This window comes from Rattus norvegicus, chromosome 3 (assembly GCF_036323735.1).
Source record: "Rattus norvegicus strain BN/NHsdMcwi chromosome 3, GRCr8, whole genome shotgun sequence".
In the NCBI taxonomy this organism is placed as follows: Eukaryota; Metazoa; Chordata; class Mammalia; order Rodentia; family Muridae; genus Rattus; species Rattus norvegicus.
This window is the reverse complement of record NC_086021.1, coordinates 117,907,958-117,929,966: the sequence shown is the minus strand read 5'-3', so window position 1 is coordinate 117,929,966 and position 22,009 is coordinate 117,907,958. Positions and strand designations below refer to the sequence as shown.

General features: G+C 38.1%; 1 protein-coding gene across 1 annotated transcript in view; it reads left to right on the top strand.

Annotated features, from left to right (window-relative positions):
* The window catches only part of Ano3 (anoctamin 3), a 314,454-nt gene that overhangs the window by 74,729 nt on the left and 217,716 nt on the right, over positions 1-22,009 (top strand). The window contains exons 2-3 of the mRNA XM_039106460.2: positions 1,616-1,810; positions 2,790-2,861. Coding sequence (XP_038962388.1) covers positions 1,616-1,810; positions 2,790-2,861 — 267 coding nt within the window. The remainder of the gene's footprint in view (positions 1-1,615; positions 1,811-2,789; positions 2,862-22,009) is intronic.

Below are 22,009 nucleotides of genomic sequence, written 5' to 3'. Positions count from 1 at the left end.
ATATATGCCATATAAACAGGTGACATCTATGTTGACTTCTACCTCCCTCCCCCATTATATACTCAATATTAAAAGAGTACTGTGGAGAGCAAGTGCCTAAATGGCATCTGCTGAACGAATGACTGAATACAATAACAAGCCAAATAATGTAAACCACTCATTGTATTGGCAATCATAATTTATTCTCATATATTAGTATATGAATGCTCATAGAGTCCGTGTTCAATGCCCATTCAAAAAGCAGGTGACCCTTCCCCTTGTATTTAAATATTATGAAAAAGGGAAATGCAGGAGTTACTCTATTGTAAAGCTATGTGAAAGTTGTTGGGCTATGGTGCAAAAAGAATCATTACACAGACTTTGTCAAGGCTGCTTGTCAGGAAACCCGAGACTAGAGAGATTCTAAGAGCACTTAGCTTTTAGCCCAAAATTCTGACTCTCAGCTATCCTGAACGTCCATCTGTGCATCTCCCTTATTTTATCCCAAAGGACATTTAGATTTTACATATATTTTCTGTTATTTCTAATATAAAGTTCTCAACACAGCACAAAAGACAAGTGGCAAATCTTTAGTTTCTATATTGGAGGTTCTTAAGCAAAATAATGTATAAGACAAGACTCTTTGATACCAAAATTATTTGAAGAAAATTTTCTCTGTTATTTTTTGATTTTAATATTTAAAGCATCATTAGGTTCTTAGTTAGAGGGAGCATGAAATGTTTTTAATAGTGGCTCAGAGTATTCATTGTGAGAATAAAGGTTTATCTCATTGTCATTCCAAACTTCTAGAAAGCTACAAGATTGGATGCACTTCTTTCAATCAATTCACAATTGTTCCTTGCACCTATTTGTTTCATGTTTCATTTGCATAAAAAAGAATTAAAAACATAATCATGTAAAATCTCAACTTGTAGGCTTATTCGTGTCTTTTATTTTGAGAGAAAGAGAAAGAGACAGAGAGGGAGGGAGGGAAGGAAGGAGAGAGAGAGAGGGAGAGAGAGAGAGAGAAATTTGGGTGGGAAAGGAAGTAGAGAGGATCTGGGAGGAATTGTGAGGTATGACCAAAATGCAAATTTAAAAAAAAAGAGTCCTGGTAAAATTTGACTTTATGAGCATATCAAGCTCTCTCCAGGAGGGGAGTAACTATTATAGAGACACAGCTATGCTCCCTCATTTTCTTGCTCATTGGTCACTTTTGTCCTATTCTGTGTTAGATTTTTACAGCTTCTAAATGATGTTTTAATTCATCATATGTGTTTTTAGATGAAATACAAATACAGGATCTTTTCAATACATTAATTTGGAATGAAATTGTTTTTCGTTTTGTTTGTTTGTTTGTTTTTCTACTTGCAAACCTAAGCAGTTAAGTTTACACACTGAGAGTTCTAATAATTACCATCCTAATTCCACAACTATTTGTCCAGGTTCTTTTGTTTTAGAACTCTTGAAATGATGAAAGTTCAACTAGATGCCATATCCATACGACTCCTCCTTTGGGGGAAAAGAAGCCAATTTATATTTGACGTCTAGATATTTTACTTTAAGGAACAACCAGTATAAAATGTATTCATTGGCCTCTGATGCATTGCTAATACTCAGTATTTTGGATTTACAGGTATGAATATAAGCAAAAGTGAGATAACAACTGAAGCTTCTTTAAAACCATCTCGGAGATCTCTGCCCTGTCTGGCTCAGAGCTATGCTCACTCAAAAAGCTTGAGTCAATCTGCCTCGCTGTTTCAGTCAACTGAGAGTGAATCTCAGGCTCCAACCTCTGTGACATTTCTTTCTGCTGATAAACCTGAACATGGTAAGTTACAGTTACTTTTTGTTAAATTTAAAAGAGTAAGTCACTTTTTAATTAAGTTATTTATTTACTTCACATCCTGATGACAGCTTCTCTCCCTCCTTTCCTCCATCTCCCTGCCTCTCTGCTCACACCCTCCCCACTTACGCCTCAACCCTTGCTCCTCACAAAAGCGGAGGTCAGATACCAACCAGCCTTGGCATGTCAAGCTGCAGCAAGACTAGGTTCGTCTTCATCTATTGAGGCTAGCCAAGGCAGCTCAGTTAGAGGAAAGGGCAGGCAATGTAGTCTGAGAGAGTCCTTGCTCCCACTTTAGGAATCCCACATGAAGTCTTAGATATGTGCAGAGGGTCCATTGAATGCTTGCTTTCTGGTTGGCACTTCAGTCTCTTTGAGCCGCTATGGCCCAGTGTTGTTGATTCTGTAGGTTTTCTTGTGATACCCTTGACCCCGCTGGTTCCTTCAATCCTTCCTCCCTGTCTTCCACAAGACTCCCCAAGCTCTGCTTAGTGTTTGAGTCTCTGCATCACTTTTCATCAGTTGCTGAGTAAAGCCACTCTGATTCCAGTTATGCTAGGCTCCTGTCTTCAAGTACAGCAGAATATCATTACTAGTTTTAGGGAATATCACTAAGAGTGTTTGTCTAATGAAAATATATTTCTTTATGAGTCTCTTTAATTTCTTCTCTTGTGTACCTTGAAAATACTAGAATTTTATGTTCAGTAATACAGCAATGCTATCTTTTTTATTCAACTTAAAGTGATGTGCAACAAAGTGGTAATTGTTAAAGATAATGAACAAGGTAAATGTAACAAAGATGGTGGTTTGTTGAAAGTTAAATTTTAACTGTTACTTAAATATTTTAAATTTTTAATACATTACATTAAAACCTTTCATCCCAAGTATCATTTAGACATCACAATCATATTCTAGCTATGCATTTATTTCTCCAAATTATGAAGTGTCTCTTTTATCCCCCCAGTTACTTCTGAGGAGAGTAGAAAAGACTCTACCCTTAAGTGTTCCTTTGCTGACCTCAGTGAGTTTTGCTTGGGTAAGTTTATTTCTAGTATTTTCTCCTCTTTTCCCTTTCTCCAAGAATAAAGTCTATTCTTCAAACCTGAAACACTTTTTTTTCATAAAAATAGTCATATTTGGTCTTTAAAATTTAAACAGTGAATATAAAAATCTGAGGTTAATAATTACTGATTTATTATTCAATTTAAAAATCAAATAATATAAAGAAACTGTAACGAATAGTTCTATAACAAAGTGTCAGTGAGTTTTTTCTTTTCTTAGAAATTTCTTTCCATCCTAAACAAGTAAGTGCATTTACACTGATATGATGAGGTGCACCAATCTCTGTCACCCAATATTTCTCATGAGTAAAAGTTGAAGTTCTGTCTTGGTCCTCCAATAGTGGATAGCATCACTTTTGTGTATGTTCCTATAAAGTGCAAAGTGAATCTATTTATTACTAACAGCAACTGATCATGAGTTTTCTTCATGAAAACAGTGTTGGTATGTTTTAATTGCCTTCAAGTTTAAATATGAACAAATTGAAAATTCCTGGGGGGGGGCTGAAATTCTCTGATCATGGTAACATAGGGTGACATGAACCTTCATATTGCTTGTTAGTTCCTGAATAAACATAAGTGTGTTCAAGATAAAGAATGTCTAATCTAAAATTTTTATCTTGTTCTATTTTCTATGACATTGTCAAGGCATTTCAGCATTCCCAAAACCTTGAACTGTGTTATTTGTGCCAACATTATGAAAATTATAATTTGTGTTTTTATACTACCCTTCGATCTGTGGGGAATAGATAAAAGCTGGTTTATTAATTTTCTAATTAAAATGTTATCTGGTTCGTTTCACATGTAACATCAAAAGGCACATTTCATCAGAACTAAAGAAAGATCTTTGCTATCACACCTCATTCTGCAGCATGCTCTTCAGTCACTTGTTTTGTGAGAACCAAAAACATGAAAATACTTGGTTTTCTTTGTTCTACACATCCACGCAGATAGTGAAGTTTCCATGGATTTTTCACAAAATTAGTACCAGTTAATATTTTAAGTTTCTTTAGACACTAAATGCTTTCATCTAAATACACTGATCTTATTTTAGAAGACTTTTTATTTCAAAAATAAAGCAATTTTTCTAAATCCAGTATATGGGAAGAATCCACGTTTCATCATTGCCGCACGTCTCAACCTATCTGCTGTTTAATGGCATCAATCAACTCGTCCAACCTTACACTTGCTACCTTATAATTGGTCAGTCTTTCATTAGCAATTCATGTTAAGGAAATAATGAAGTTCCTGTAAACAAACAGAGGAGGTAAAGAAAGAAATCATGCTTAAAAGAAAACTCCATTACAGTGAAACTTTTGTAAAAGTAACTTTTATTCTCCCAGTTAAATTGTTGGTAGGAGGCTTACTGCCTCAGTCTGCTAATTTAGGCTTAGTCCTGGAAGCTTCTAGCCTCCATACAGTCTTATCTAGGCCTAGAATATTTTTAGCCTCTGAGACTTACTGCTGAATAAAATCACCCTTTCTAGCTCTTTCTGAACTCTGGCTGCCTGGTCAACTCTACTGTTCTCTCTCAAAGCTCCTCATTCAATCTGGATTCTCTCTCTGCCTCTTCCGACTTGCTCTGCTCGGCCTCACACTAACTTGGGCAATCTGTTCTAATCTTCTGGCTCGTTCTCATTCTCTGGCTTGTTCTGTGTTCAGCTTATTCTCTTTCTGCAGTCTGTCTCTGTACAACTCCCCTGACAAAACTGCCTTTTCCTTTTGCTCTCTTTTTACGGTGCTCCTCTCTCTGAAGTAGCTTCCCTATCCATTCTCTTCTCATGAGAATTGGGCATATCATAGTCTCCAAATCTTTCTCTGATTTGCCAGTCAATTAGACACCACTTTTAAACATGGGTGCTTCCTTCTATAAACTAACTTTACCATCGTTGTTTTGAAATAAAGATGTGTACTAAGGGCATGTCTTTATTCTCACCAGAGGAATTAAAGGTGTGTGCTAAGGTCTGAGCTATATTACAAGTAGAAACAGGGCTTTTTGGTAAAGTATAGAATCTCAAGGTTCACAATGTGATCAAACATACTGCAACAAATTTACCAATACCTGTGTGACTATAAAACTCTAAACATCCACATAATTCATGTGTTTGTAGTCCCTAGTCAACAGATTTTTTTAATATTTCATTTTTATTAACTTGAGTATTTCTTATTTACATTTTGAGTGTTATTCCCTTTCCTGGTTTCCAGGCCGACATCCCCCTAACCCCTCCCCCTCCCCTTCTTTATGGGTGTTCCCCTCCCCATCCCCCCCCATTACCGCCCTCCCCCCAACAATCACGTTCACTGGTGGTTCAGTCTTAGCAGGACCAAGGGCTTCCCCTTCCACTGGTGATCTTACTAGGATATTCATTGCTACCTATGAGGTCAGAGTCCAGGGTCAGTCCATGTATAGTCTTTAGGTAGTGGCTTAGTCCTTGGAAGCTCTGGTTGCTTGGCATTGTTGTTCATATGGGGTCTCAAGCCCCTTCAAGCTCTTCCAGTTCTTTCTCTGATTCCTTCAACGGGGGTCCTGTTCTCAGTTCAGTGGTTTGCTGCTGGCATTCGCCTCTGTATTTGCTGTATTCTGGCTGTGTCTCTCAGGAGAGGTCTACTACATCCGGCTCCTGTCTGCCTGCACTTCTTTGCTTCATCCATCTTGTCTAATTGGGTGCCTGTATATATATGGGCCATATGTGAGGCAGGTTCTGAATGGGTGTTCCTTCTGTCTCTGTTTTAATCTTTGCCTCTCTATTCCCTGCCAAGGGCATTCTTGTTCCCCTTTTAAAGAAGGAGTGAAGCATTCACATTTTGATCATTCGTCTTGAGTTTCATGAGTTCTGTGCATCTAGGGTAATTCAAGCATTTGGGCTAATATACACTTATCAATGAGTGCATACAATGTGTGTTTTTCTGTGATTGGGTTACCTCACTCAGGATGATATTTTCCAGTTCCATCCATTTGCCTATGAATTTCTTAAAGTCATTGTTTTTGATAGCTGAGTAATATTCCATTGTGTAGATGTACCACATTTTCTGTATCCATTCCTCTGTTGAAGGGCATCTGGATTCTTTCCAGCTTCTGGCTATTATAAATAAGGCTGCTATGAACACAGTGGAGCACGTGTCTTTTTTATATGTTGGTATATGCCGAAGAGAGGTATAACTGGGTCCTCAGGTAGTTCAATGTCCAATTTTCTGAGGAACCTCCAGACTGATTTCCAGAATGGTTGTACCAGTCTGCAATACCACCCACAGTGGAGGAGTGTTCCTCTTTCTCCACATCCCCGCCAGCATTTGCTGTCACCTGAGTTTTTTATCTTAGCCATTCTCACTGGTGTGAGGTGAAATCTCAAGGTTGTTTTGATTTGCATTTCCCTTATGACTAAAGATGTTGAACATTTCTTTAGGTGTTTCTCAGCCATTCGACATTCCTCAGCTGTGAATTCTTTGTTTAGCTCTGAACCCCATTTTTAATAGGGTTATTTGTTTCCCTGCAGTCTAACTTCTTGAGTTCTTTGTATATTTTGGATATAAGGCCTCTATCTGTTGTAGGATTGGTAAAGATCTTTTCCCAATCTGTTGGTTGCCGTTTTGTCCTAACCACAGTGTCCTTTGCCTTACAGAAGCTTTGCAGTTTTATGAGATCCCATTTGTCGATTCTTGATCTTAGAGCATAAGCCATTGGTGTTTTGTTCAGGAAATTTTTACCAGTGCCCATGTGTTTGAGATGCTTCCCCAGTTTTTCTTCTATTAGTTTGAGTGTATCTGGTTTGATGTGGAGGTCCTTGATCCATTGGACTTAAGCTTTTTACAGGGTGATAAGCATGGATCGATCTGCATTCTTCTACATGTTGACCTCCAGTTGAACCAGCACCATCTGCTGAAAATGCTATCTTTTTTCCATTAGATAGTTTTGGCTCCTTTTTCAAAAATCAAGTGACCATAGGTGTGTGGGTTCATTTTTGAGTCTTCAGTTCTATTACATTGGTCTATCTTTCTGTCTCTGTACCAATACCATGCAGTTTTTATCACTATTACTCTGTAATACTGCTTGAGTTCAGGGATAGTGATTCCCCCTGAAGTCCTTTTATTGTGGAGGATAGTTTTAGCTATCCTGGGTTTTTTGTTATTCCAGATGAATTTGGGTTTTTTGTTATTCCAGATGAATTTGCAAATTGTTCTGTCTAACTCTCTGAAGAATTGGATTGGTATTTTGATGGGGATTGCATTAAATCTATAGATCACTTTTTGTTAAAATGGCCATTTTTACTATATTGCCAATCCATGAGCATGGGAGATCTTTCCATCTTCTGACTTCTTCTTCAATTTCTTTCTTCAGAGGCTTGAAGTTCTTATTGTACAGATCTTTTACTTGGTTGGTTAAAGTTACACAGAGGTACTTTAAATTATTTAGGACTTTAATGTTTCATTTTTAATTAATTAATTTAATTCACACACACACACACACACACACACACACACACACACACACACACCACCCTACCTCAACTCCACTCCCAACTCATCAAGTCACTGTAGGACTTGGTGCATCCTGGTAACCTACTGAGGCCAGACATGGTAGACCAGTTAGGGGAATGACATCCACAGGCAGGCAACAAATTCAGGGTAGCTATTGTCCCAATTACTGGGGGAATCCATGTGAAAACTAAGCTACATTTCTGCTAAATAGGTGTCCAGGGCCTAGGTCTAGCCCACTATCACTTGCTTTTTGGTTGGCAGTTCAGTCTCTACAAGTCCCTAAAAATCTACATTAGTTGACTCTCTTGGTCTTCCTGTAGATTCCCTATTCTCTTCAGTTCCCTCAATTATTTCCCAAACTCTTCCAGAAGAGTACCTGAGCTCTATCTAATGTTTGGCTATGGGTCTCTGCATCTCTTTCTACTGACTGTTGGATGAAGCCTTTCATAGGATCATTTTGCTAGGTTCCTGTTTGCAAGCATAACAGAGTATCATTAGTAGTGTCAAAGATTGGTTCTTGCCCATGAGATGGGTCTCAACTTAGGTCACTCACTGGTTGTCCATTTCCTCAGTCTCTGCTATATTTTTGTCATGTGCCTCTAATAGGCAGGACATATTTTGGGTCAAAGAGTTTGGGGAGGGGGATTTGTTGTCCTTATCCCTCCACTGGGAGTCCTGCCTGGCTACAGGAGCTGACCACTTCAAGATCTCTATTCACCACTGTTAGGATTCTCACCTAGTGTGGCCTTGAGACCTTTCCCAATCCCAGATTTCTGGAACATCCTAGAGATGCGCCCACCCCAAATGTCCATTCTCTCTCCACTGCTCTTCCTATAGACATCTAATCCCCTTCCTGGCTCCCCCTCCCCTTCTCCTCTCCCACCCAGTTCTCTCCCTCCATCCACCTATAATATCTATTTTATTTCACCTGAGAAAAGATTCAACCATCCTCCTTTGGACATTACTTGTATTTGTTTTCTTTGGGTCTGTAGTTTATAGGATGGTTATTCTGTACTTTTCGCATAATATCCACATATATGTGGGTACATATCATATATTTCCTTTTGGATCTGGATTTCTTTATTCAGGATGGTATTTTCTAGTTCCATACTTTTGGCTGCAAAATTCATGATGTACCTTAGAATACCTAAGTAGTATTCTATTTGTAAATGAACCATATTTTCTTTATCCATTTTTCTATTGAGGAACATCTAGGTTGTCTCCAGTTTCTGGTGCTATGAATAAAGCTTATAAGAACATAGTTGAGCAAGTGTCCTTGTTGGATGGTGGAGCATCGTTAGGGTATATATCCAGGAGTTGCCCCAGCTGGGCCATGAAATAACTTATCTCTGAGAAGGTTCTGTTTACAGTACATGGTGATTATCTCAGAGGCCCAAAACTGGCCAAACTACATAGAATGAAAAACTTTAGAGTTCTCATTCACTACTGAAAATATTACTACATCCCTTCTTCCAATGAATCAAAGATCATGATAGAAGGATGGAAGACAGAGTATAAAGGTATAAGGAGGTGGATTACTATAAGAAAACAATGTCTCCAGGACACAGTAGGGAAGTTGCTGATATAAACTCAGTAGTTATTTCGGCATGCGGAAAAGCCAATGCAGTCCCAAACCAAATTCTAGCATGGAGATTGAGGTTGGCCATGAAATTCAACCGCTGGCCATTGAGATATTGCACATTCTACTGGAAGAAGAAAAGACAGTTTTCTCTAGAATGCAACTACCAGAAATTCTACTACTTTCTAGAAGGCTATACATCTAAGGATGTTTGGGCAGTGAAAAGTGGTCTTGACAGGGGAAAATAATACACAAAATTAAGTGACTATGGCAGTGGTCATGGAACTGAGGGGAATTAGGAGGGTGAATATAATATAAAAAGTGTAAAATAAACTGTCAAATAACTACAAAGTGAGTCACCCACATTTCTTCAATGTGTTGTTTTCATTGTCTTTGAAAAGAGATCAAATAAATTGAAGGAAGAAGCATCAAGAGTATAACTAAATAAATGAGAACATGCTAGCACGTTATCTTTAAATATCACGCAGGCTTATCTGCTGTATTTGCCTTTAAAGAGTGCAGAACATCACTGCATCTGACCATGAGTTCCCAAGCTCTGAGACTCAGGCAAGTGCATCTAGTTTATGGCTTCCCTGTTTCATCATGAAATTATTAATGTCATTCTATCACTGACTACATGTTCTCAGTGTTCCACTGAAGACTGGTATTTCCTCATGTTCAAAGTAAGAGCTCTAAAGAAAGACTATGATATGTTAGTTACTTCTCCAGGTGCTGTGATAAGCATCCTGATAAAAGTAACTCGAAGAAGGAGGGTCATTTAGGCTCATTTTTCAATGGTTTACTCCATCATGGCGAGAATGCATGGAGGCCAGAGCCTGAGGCCATGGGTCCCATTGAATTTTAGATTTTAGGTTGTTGTCAAACTTGTCCAATTAATCGATATTCTTGGTTCGACTCTCTCTCTCTCTCTTTCTTTAAGTTTTTTATCATTGGATTTTTTTTTTACATTTCAAATATTATTCCCTTTCCCGGTTTCCCGGACATAAGCCCCCATCCCATCCCCCTCCCCTTCTTCTATAGGGGTGTTCCCTCCCCTTCTCCCCTGCCCCCCGGCATTCCCTTGCACTGGGAGTCCAACCTTGGCAGGACCAAGGGCTTCTCCTTCCATTGGTACCCAACAAGGCCTTCCTCTGCTACATGTGCAGTTGGATCCCTGGGTCTGTCCATGCATAGTCGTTGGGTAGTGGTTTAGTCCCCCGAGCTGTGCTGGATGTTCTTATGGGGTTATAAGCCTCTTCAGCTCTTTCAATCCTTTCTCTAATTCCTCCAACGGAGGTTGTCATCTGAGCTTTTATTTTTTTTCCCTTTCCCGGTTTCCAGGCCAAAATCCCCCTAACCCCTCTCCCTCCCCTTCTCTATGGCTGTTCCTCTCCCCATCCTCCCCCCATTACCGCCCTCCCCCCAAACAATCACGTTCACTGGGAGTTCAGTCTTGGCAGAACTAAGGGCTTCCCCTGCCACTGGTGCTCTTACTAGGTTATTCATTGCTACGTATGAGGTTGGAGAGCAGGGTCAGTCCATGTATAGTCTTTGGGTAGTGGCTTAGTCCCTGGAAGCTCTAGTTGGTTGGCATTGTTCATATGGGGTCTCAAGCCCCTTCAAGCTCTTTCAGTCCTTTCTCTGATTCCTTCAACGGGGGTCCCGTTCTCCGTTCAGTGGTTTAATGATGGCATTCGCCTATGTATTTGCTGTATTCTGACTGTGTCTCTCAGGAGAGGTCTACATCCAGTTCCTGTCGGCCTGAACTTCTTTGCTTCATCCATCTTATCTAGTTTGGTGGCTGTATATGTATGGGCCACATGTGGGGCAGGCTCTGAATGGGTGTTCCTTTAGCCTCTGTTCTACACTTTGCCTCCCTATTCCCTCCCAAGGGTATTCTTGTTCCCCTTTTAAAGAATGAGTGAAGCATTCACATTTTGGTCATCCTTCTTTAGTTTCATGAGTTCTGTGCATCTAGGGTAATTCAAGCATTTGGGCTAATATCCACTTATCAATAAGTGCATACCATGTGTGTTTGTCTGTGATTGGGTTACCTCACTCAGGATGATATTTTCAAGTTTCATCCATTTGCCTATGAATTTCTTAAAGTCATTGTTTTTGATAGGTGAGTAATATTCCATTGTGTAGATGTACCACATTTTCTGTATCCATTCCTCTGTTGAAGGGCATCTGGGTTCTTTCCAGCTCTGGCTATTATAAATAAGGCTGCTATGAACATAGTGGAGCACGTGTCTTTGTTATATGTTGGGGCATCTCTTGGGTATATGCCCAAGAGAGGTATAGCTGGTCCTCGGGTAGTTCAATGTCCTATTTTCTGAGGAACCTCCAGACATCTGAGCTTTTTATCTTAGCCATTCTGACTGGTGTGAGGTGGAATCTCAGTGTTGTTTTGATTTGCATTTCCCTGATGACTTGGTTGGACTTTCAAAATATACTCAGAGTGCGACTGCAGATTACCGCATTCACTCCTTCACACAGTCCAGTCCGTGATTTCCTACCTAGACTAGTGCAATAAATGTCTAGTTGGACTCTGTGATCAGACTCTTGCATCTTTATAGTCTGTTTTCCACACTGCTATAATGAAGGAAAAATGAAATCTCATTATTTCTCTGCTTCCGTCTCTCCAGGGTTTCCCGTTCCATTTAAAATATAAACTTTCTTTGGGCTTTGGCAGCCCTGTGAAATCTGGGTCTGTACTCTGCAGGCCAGTTCCTAATGCATTCTCAGTCACAGTGATGCAGTCAAATTACCCATGTGCTTTTCTCACATCACAAGTTTGCTCTCCTTTCAGGACCTTACATTAAACGGGATCCAGCCCAGCTCCCTCTCCTGTCCCAAAAGGGATTTGCTTTCCTTCATAATTAGTACTGCTGCTCAACATGATATGGTTTATTTAGGGATCCTCACCTGGGATCGAAATGCAGTGACTTTGTTAATCATATTGGCATTTGTAGCCCTATAATCAAGAAAAGCATATGGTACATATTTTATGTTCAGAAGTATTTTAGGATTAGTTACAGAAGTGAGGAATAGATATACGTCAGAGTGTACTGACAAATCCATACACCTTCAGAGTGCATACCGTTACTTTGCTCTCCAAGATGCCACTTGGCACAGCAGAATAAATGAGCACTAAGTGATTAGGAACCCATGTTTTGTTAATTTGTGCCCTGACTATGACAATCTTTTTCATTTACAGAAACTTATTTCGAGATCTAAAAGTCATCATGCTTCAATTGTAGAATTGCTCTTCTTAAATTAATCAATTTTAACACTTAACTGATACACAAATATTTAGGAACATGTGTCTGTCCACAATTACAAAACATTAGGTAGGACTCCATTTATATCCACTTTACAAATTGATAACAATTTAAATTGAAATCTCTTATTGATATTACTCATAAAAATAAGATATTTCCATAGGGACAGATAGATCAATAATGACTGGGGGAATGAATGTTACATTAGCAACAGGCAGAGCAGGGTTCTCTGAGTACCATCAACAGCCTGAATGGAACTCTCTCACAACAGAAATACAGAAATAAGGTATGATTATAGACAAATAAAAAAGTACAGAAATAAATAATACATTAATTCCAGGAACTTTATTGCAACAGTGTTAAATCTCTAAAAACCTTTATTGGGACCATCAATAGACATTTTCCCCCAGAAATGTTTCATGTGGATATTTATAAAGAAGGAATATGTTATCAATGAAAAGGTGCAGTTTCATATACCAGTTGCTGGGTCCACAACATCTGTGCTTCAACTTTCTAAGTTGTGAAATGGAGACATTATTTAATCTTGTCCAATAATATGGATATCAAGCAGGTTAGAATTAAGATATTCTGGGAAAGTCAAGCAAGAGAATGTATATTGCATAAGATGTAAACTAGAAAATATATTAATTATAAAAATAACTTTAACTCACTATAATTAAGTGGTATACATTATCAGATATCCTGGTAATTTTAGACGAAGTATAACTACCCATAAATAGAAAAGTTTCAAGTTAGGAAAACAGACTGATAACGTTCTCACACATTCCAAATTCTCCAACAGGGTCCTCAACCATTTCCCAATAATTCTTGTATACAGTAAGGAAAATATAGTGAAGCGATGAGATGAAATGGAATTATGAGAAAGAAATTTTTTAGAATTGGAATAATCTAGCTATTGAAATTATAATGTGAATACTTGATATAAAATTTATTCTTTTATCATAGACTCCTATTTAGCCTTTATAATAAATATGTCCTTTACAGAAACTCAAATCTTCATATTTATTGCAGGTATATAAGTAATAGAATTGTAAATTAATAGCAAACACAAGGAATATATATTTAATTCTTTATATTATATAGATTTAATACTTTATATATAATAAACACATGAAACAGTTCTCTGCACCCAAATCCCGTGGAAGGGAGAGCTAAACCTTCAGAGAGGCAGACACGCCTGGGAAACCAGAAGACACTGCACTCTGCACACACATCTAGGACGCCAGAGGAAAACACCAAACGCCATCTGGAACCCTGGTGCACGGAACCTCCCGGAAAGGGCGGCGCAGATCTTCCTGGTTGCTGCCCCCGCAGAGAGCTCGTGGGCAGCACCCTGCGAGCAAACTTGAGCCTCAGGAACACAGGTAAGACCAACTTTTCTGCTGCAAGTGACCTGCCTGGTGAACTCAAGACACAGGCCCACAGGAACCGCTGAAGACCTGTAGAGAGGAAAAACTACACGCCCGAAAGCAGAACACTCTGTCCCCATAACTGGCTGAAAGAAAACAGGATAACAGGTCTACAGCACTCCTGGCACACAGGCTTATAGGACAGTCTAGCCACTGTCAGAAATAGCAGAACAAGGTAACACTAGAGATAATCTGATGGCAAGAAGCAAGCGCAAGAACCCAAGCAACAGAAACCAAGACTACATGGCATCATCGGAGCCCAATTCTCCCACCAAAATAAACATGGAATATCCAAACACACTAGAAAAGCAAAAGCTAGTTTCAAAATCATATTTGATCATGATGCTGGAGGACTTCAAGAAAGACGTGAAGAACTCCCTTAGAGAACAAGTAGAAGCCTACAGAGAGGAATCGCAAAAATGCCTGAAAGAATTCCAGGAAAACATAAATAAACAAGTAGAAGCCCATAGAGAGGAGACACAAAAATCCCTGAAAGAATTCCAGAAAAACAAAATCAAACAGTTGAAGGAATTAAAAATGGAAATAGAAGCAATCAAGAAAGAACACATGGAAACAACCCTGGATATAGAAAACCAAAAGAAGAGACAAGGAGCTGTAGATACAAGCTTCACCAACAGAATACAAGAGATGGAAGAGAGAATCTCAGGAGCACAAGATTACATAGAAATCATTGACTCAACTGTCAAAGATAAGGTAAAGCGGAAAAAGCTACTGGTCCAAAACATACAGGAATTCCAGGACTCCATGGGAAGATCAAACCTAAAGATAAAAGGTATAGAAGAGAGTGAAGACTCCCAGCTCAAAGGACCAGTAAATATCTTCAACAAAATCATAGAAGAAAACTTCCCTAACCCAAAAAAAGAGATACCCATAGGTATACAAGAAGCCTACAGAATTCGAAATAGATTGGGCCAGAAAAGAAACACCTCCCGTCACATAATAGTCAAAACACCAAATGCACAAAATAAAGAAAGAATATTAAAAGCAGTAAGGGAAAAAGTCCAGTAACATATAAAGGCAGACCTATCAGAATCACACCAGACTTTTCACCAGAAACTATGAAGGCCAGAAGATCCTGGACTGATGTCATACAGACCCTAAGAGAAAACAAATGCCAGCCCAGGTTACTGTATCCTGCAAAACTCTCAATTAACATAGATGGAGAAACCAAGATATTCCATGACAAAACCAAATTTACACAATATCTTTCTACAAATCCAGCACTACAAAGAATAAGAAATGGTAAAGCCCAACATAAGGAGGCAAGCTATATCCTAGAAGAAGCAAGAAACTAATCGTCTTGGCAACAAAACAAAGAGAAGAAAAGCACACAAACATAACCTCACATCCAAATATGAATATAACAGGAAGCAATAATCACTATTCCTTAATATCTCTCAACATCAATGGCCTCAATTCCCCAATAAAAAGACATAGATTAACAAACTGGATATGCAATGAGGACCCTGCATTCTGCTGCCTACAGGAAACACACCTCAGAGACAAAGACAGACACTACCTCAGAGTGAAAGGCTGGAAAACAACTTTCCAAGCAAATGGTCAGAAGAAGCAAGCTGGAGTAGCCATTCTAATATCAAATAAAATCAATTTTCAACTAAAAGTCATCAAAAAAGATAAGGAAAAACACTTCATATTCATCAAAGGAAAAATCCACCAAGATGAACTCTCAATCCTAAATATTTATGCCCCAAATACAAAGGCACCTACATACATAAAAGAAACCTTACTAAAGCTCAAAACACACATTGCACCTCACACAATAATACTAGGAGATTTCAACACCCCACTCTCATCAATGGACAGATCATGGAAACAGAAATTAAACAGAGAGGTAGACAGACTAAGAGAAGTCATGAGCCAAATGGACTTAAGAGATATTTATAGAACATTCTATCCTAAAGCAAAAGGATACACCTTCTTCTCAGCTCCTCATGGTACTTTCTCCAAAATTGACCATATAATTGGTCAAAAAACGGGCCTCAACAGGTACAGAAAGAAATAATCCCATGCGTGCTATCGGACCACCACGGCCTAAAACTGGTCCTCAATAACAATAAGGGAAGAATGCCCACATATACTGGAAATTGAACAATGCTCTACTCAATGATAACCTGGTCAAGGAAGAAATAAAGAAAGAAATTAAAAACTTTTTAGAATTTAATGAAAATGAAGGTACAACATACCCAAACTTATGGGACACAATGAAAGCTGTGCTAAGAGGAAAACTCATCGCGCTGAGTGCCTGCAGAAAGAAACAGGAAAGAGCATATGTCAGCAGCTTGACAGCACACCTAAAAGCTCTAGAACAAAAAGAAGCAAATACACCCAGGAGGAGTAGAAGGCAGGAAATAATCAAACTCAGAGCTGAAATCAACCAAGTAGAAACAAAAAGGACCATAGAAAGAATCAACAGAACCAAAAGTTGGTTCTTTGAGAAAATCAACAAGATAGATAAACCCTTAAACAGACTAACGAGAGGACCCAGAGAGTGTGTCCAAATTAAGAAAATCAGAAATGAAAAGGGAGACATAACTACAGATTCAGAGGAAATTAAAAAAATCATCAGATCTTACTATAAAAGCCTATATTCAACAAAACTTGAAAATCTGCAGAAAATGGACAATTTCCTAGACAGTATCTGAAGGTACCGAAGTTAAACCACGAACAGATAAACCAGTTAAACAACCCCATAACTCCTAAGGAAATAGAAGCAGTCATTAAAGGTCTCCCAACCAAAAAGAGCCCAGGTCCAGACGGGTTTAGTGCAGAATTCTATCAGACCTTCATAGAAGACCTCATACCAACATTATCCAAACTATTCCACAAAATTGAAACAGATGGAGCACTACGGAATTCCTTCTATGAAGCCACAATTACTCTTATACCTAAACCACACAAAGACCCACCAAAGAAAGAGAACTTCAGACCAATTTCCCTTATGAATATCGACGCAAAAATACTCAATAAAATTCTGGCAAACCGAATCCAAGAGCACATCAAAACAATCATCCACCATGATCAAGTAGGTTTCATCCCAGGCATGCAGGGATGGTTTAATATACGGAAAACCATCAACGTGATCCATTATATACACAAACTGAAAGAACAAAACCACATGATCATTTCAATAGATGCTAATAAAGCATTTGACAAAATTCAACACCCCTTCATGATAAAAGTCCTGGAAAGAATAGGAATTCAAGGCCCATACCTAAACATAGTAAAAGCCATATACAGCAAACCAGTTGCTAACATTAAACTAAATGGAGAGAAACTTGAAGCAATCCCACTAAAATCAGGGACTAGACAAGGCTGCCCACTCTCTCCCTACTTATTCAATATAGTTCTTGAAGTTCTAGCCAGAGCAATCAGACAACAAAAGGACGTCAAGGGGATACAGATCAGAAAAGAAGAAGTCAAAATATCACTATTTGCAGATGATATGATAGTTTATTTAAGTGATCCCAAAAGTTCCACCAGAGAACTACTAAAGCTGATAAACAACTTCAGCAAAGTGGCTGGGTATAAAATTAACTCAAATAAATCGGTAGCCTTCCTCTACACAAAAGAGAAACAAGCCGAGAAAGAAATTAGGGAAACGACACCCTTCATAATAGACCCAAATAATATAAAGTACCTCGGTGTGACTTTAACCAAGCAAGTAAAAGATTTGTACAATAAGAACTTCAAGACACTGAAGAAAGAAATTGAAGAAGTCCTCAGAAGATGGAAAGATCTCCCATGCTCATGGATTGGCAGGATTAATATATTAAAATGGCCATTTTACCAAAAGCGATCTACAGATTCAATGCAATACCCATCAAAATACCAATCCAATTCTTCAAAGAGTTAGACAGAACAATTTGCAAATTCATCTGGAATAACAAAAAAACCCAGGATAGCTAAAACTATCCTCAACAATAAAAGGACTTCAGGGGGAATCACTATCCCTGAATTCAAGCAGTATTACAGAGCAATAGTGATAAAAAGCTGCATGGTATTGGTACAGAGACAGACAGACAGACCAATGGAATAGAATTGAAGACCCAGAATGAACCCACACACCTATGGTCACTTGATTTTTGACAAAGGAGCCAAAACCATCCAATGGAAAAAAGATAGCATTTTCAGCAAATGGTGCTGGTTCAACTGGAGGTCAACATGTAGAAGAATGCAGATCGATCCATGCTTATCACCCTGTACAAAGCTTAAGTCCAAGTGGATCAAGGACCTCCACATCAAACCAGACACACTCAAACTAATAGAAGAAAAACTAGGGAAGCATCTGGAACACATGGGCACTGGAAAAAATTTCCTGAACAAAACACCAATGGCTTATGCTCTAAGATCAAGAATCAACAAATGGGATCTCATAAAACTGCAAAGCTGCTGTAAGACAAAGGACACAGTGGTTAGGACAAAACGGCAACCAACAGATTAGGAAAAGATCTTTACCAATCCTACATTAGATAGAGGACTTATATCCAAAATATACAAAGAACTCAAGAAGTTAGACTGCAGGGAGACAAATAACCCTATTAAAAATGGGGTTCAGAGCTAAACAAAGAATTCACAGCTGAGGAATGTCGAATGGCTGAGAAACACCTAAAGAAATGTTCAACATCTTTAGTCATAAGGGAAATGCAAATCAAAACAACCCTGAGATTTCACCTCACACCAGTGCCATTGGCTAAGATCAAAAACTCAGGTGACAGCAGATGCTGGCGAGGATGCAGAGAAAGAGGAACACTCCTCCATTGTTCGTGGTATTGCAGACTGGTACAACCATTCTGGAAATCAGTCTGGAGGTTCCTCAGAAAACTGGACATTGAACTGCCTGAGGATCCAGCTATACCTCTCTTGGGCATATACCCAAAAGATGCCCCAACATATAAAAAAGACACGTGCTCCACTATGTTCATCACAGCCTTATTTATAATAGCCAGAAGCTGGAAAGAACCCAGATGCCCTTCAACAGAGGAATGGATACAGAAAATGTGGTACATCTACACAATGGAATATTACTCAGCTATCAAAAACAACGAGTTTATGAAATTCGTAGGCAAATGGTTGGAACTGGAAAATATCATCCTGAGTGAGCTAACCCAATCACAGAAAGTCATACATGGTATGCACTCATTGATAAGTGGCTATTAGCCCAAATGCTTGAATTTCCCTAGATCCCTAGAACAAATGAAACTCAAGACGGATGATCAAAATGTGAATGCTTCACTCCTTCTTTAAAAGGGGAACAAGAATGCCCTTGGCAGGGAATAGAGAGGCAAAGATTAAAACAGAGACTGAAGGAACACCCATTCAGAGCCTGCCCCACATGTGGCCCATGCATATACAGCCATCCAATTAGACAAGATGGATGAAGCAAAGAAGTGCAGACCGACAGGAGTTGGATGTAGATCGCTCCTGAGAGACACATTCAGAATACATCAAATACAGAGGCGAATGCCAGCAGCAAACCACTGAACTGACCACCGTTGAAGGAATCAGAGAAAGAACTGGAAGAGCTTGAAGGGGCTCGAGACCCCATATGTACAACAATGCCAAGCAACCAGAGCTTTCAGGGACTAAGCCACTACCTAAAGACTATACATGGACTGACCCTGGACTCTGACCTCATAGGTAGCAATGAATATCCTAGTAAGAGCACCAGTGGAAGGGGAAGCCCTGGGTCCTGCTAAGACTGAACCCCTTTGAACTAGACTGTTGTGGAAAGGGCGGCAATGGGGGGAGGGTTGGGAGGGGAACACCCATAAGGAAGGGGAGGGGGGAGGGGGATGTTTGCCCGGAAACCGGGAAAGGGAATAACACTCGAAATGTATATAAGAAATACTCAAATTAATAAAAAAATAAAATAAACACATATACACATACATAATGCATATAAAACAAATGCATATATTTGTTTATATATAACATCATATATACAATATTATATAATATATATTAAATACATTTTTATATTAAAATATATTATATGTATTTATTATTGTATATAATGTGTATAATATATAATACATAACACAATTATATATAGTGTATATATTAAACTATAAAGAAATATATGATTATATTTTTCAACTTAAAAAATTTAATATATATTAAAATATATGTATTTTATAGTACTTTATGTTTTCAGATCGTTTTTCATCTATTATTCCATTTAGCCTTAGGAAGGATTCCATGTAAATATTTGTTGTCTCCAAATTTGATTTAAGAAGATTCTTGCAAAAAAAATAGTAAGTGGGAAAGCCTAGATTTTAACTCAAATTGTTGAAAGAAACAGTTCATTCTCTTCTCATTCTCGCAGCTTCCTTACTTCAAAATGTGGTTTAATTTTCTTAAATTTTCAAACCGTCTTATTTTATTGGATGTACGTTATTAGGTCTTTGGTGAAGTCAAAGGCATTAAGAGTTCTATTGATTATGAAACAATCTCATCTAACTATCAACTACTGAAAAACTGTTATGATTAAAGTTTTTTAAGTGTTCAAATTCCTGAATTTTAACAGTTAAGCAATTAACTGTTAAAGAAAAGTGCACAGTTACGGTGTTTGTTAAATGTGTGTAATGTGAACCTCATCTTAATTTCTGAAGTTCTACAATGCTACATTTATAAGGAGAGAAATATGACTGAACTTTGGTACAACAATGCAATGTTATTGCTTGTAGAATGTTTTTATTCTTAATTTAAGTGATATTGTAGGCATTTCTGAAGGAAAATCATTATCAAATGAAGGGAATTAAATAAAGAGAAATGTCTTTAGTAAGAATCAAAACACATTGGACAATTTCATTTATTTCTCCGAAGAACCACTGGTAAAGGAGTGAGTAGCTCCACAAATCAAAACACAATATGTTCCTCTCCGTTGTTGCCCACAGATGTAGACTGGCAGAAATACCAACTTAAGACAATTTTAAAATTCTGACAGTTATGATACAAATATCCTCTGGTAAGAATAACAGAAAACATTGACCTAGAGTGAAAAACTATTTTATGTTCTTTGTGCACTGTATATTCTCCCCGTAATCCCATCTTAACCTATGCCTCAGGTTCCCCACCCCCACACCACAATATGATAAGATATTCAGATGAAAACAATATGGGGTGATTTTATTTTCACTTATAACTCCAGGCACAGTCCATTACGACACAGAAGTAATTAGCTTAGGATAGCTATCATATCTACATCATATCCATATTCACATCCTATCCACATTCATCAAACTAGTGTCCAGCTCACTTTCTTCATCCTACACAGCCCAGGTTCCCCTGTCCAGTGGATGCTCCTGTCCACAATTAAAATGGGTCTTTGCAGACCAGTTGAGATGAACAACATAAACTTTTGCAGCCATGCCCAACTCTCCCACTACGTGAATCCTGTCAATTGACAATTGACACTAACTACCACAATAGAATTTTGCAAAGCTTCATGAAAAAATAAAAGGTCATTGAAATAAATAGGTGAAAAAGCATCAAATGCTTGATTAGTATTATAATTTAAGCACTTATGTTATTCTAAATTAAAATATTTTTATGTAACTAAATTTTTTACTCCTCCAACTTACAACAATTTTCAAAAGCTCACAGCTTGTTAAACAATGAGATGACTGTTACAATATAAAAATAAGCAGAACAGTGTGCTGATGACCCTTAGAGTAGGAAGAAATAAGTATATCTATTTTCTATCTTTCTCCTAAATATACACATAAACATACGCATATACATTAAAAACCACATAGATGACATTAATACTTGTATATATACATATTTATGTAATGCCTATTTATAGAGCAAATCTATGGTACAGATGTTATAATTCAAGATAAATATAGATGAATATATTATATAGTCCATACATGTATGTATTGCTCCTATGTGCAGTAAAACTCGATGTTAAATAATGATAAAATTAAAAATGACAAAGTCTTGCCGAATACAGTAAACTATTCGAGTCTTCATTAGATATATAGAGGAGACATTCTCTGAAAAGGAACAGACAGTAGAATTCTGGATGACACAGGGATTATGTCATTGGAAGTCAGAAAACTCAGGAATAAAATCCCTGCAGGGAAAATAAACTTTACATCAAGGAACAAAGTGAAGTTGGATTCATAGAGGTGGAGGAAATGAATGGACAGAAGCCATAGGCAGCCATCCTACACAGCATAGCTACAAGTATATTAGAAGATTTGAGTAGAATTGTAACATGGTTTTACCCAGGTTTGGATAGTTTCACTGTGGTTGCCAGGTGATAAGAACCACTGTTGGAAGCATAGGTCATTTGAGAGACTCTACCA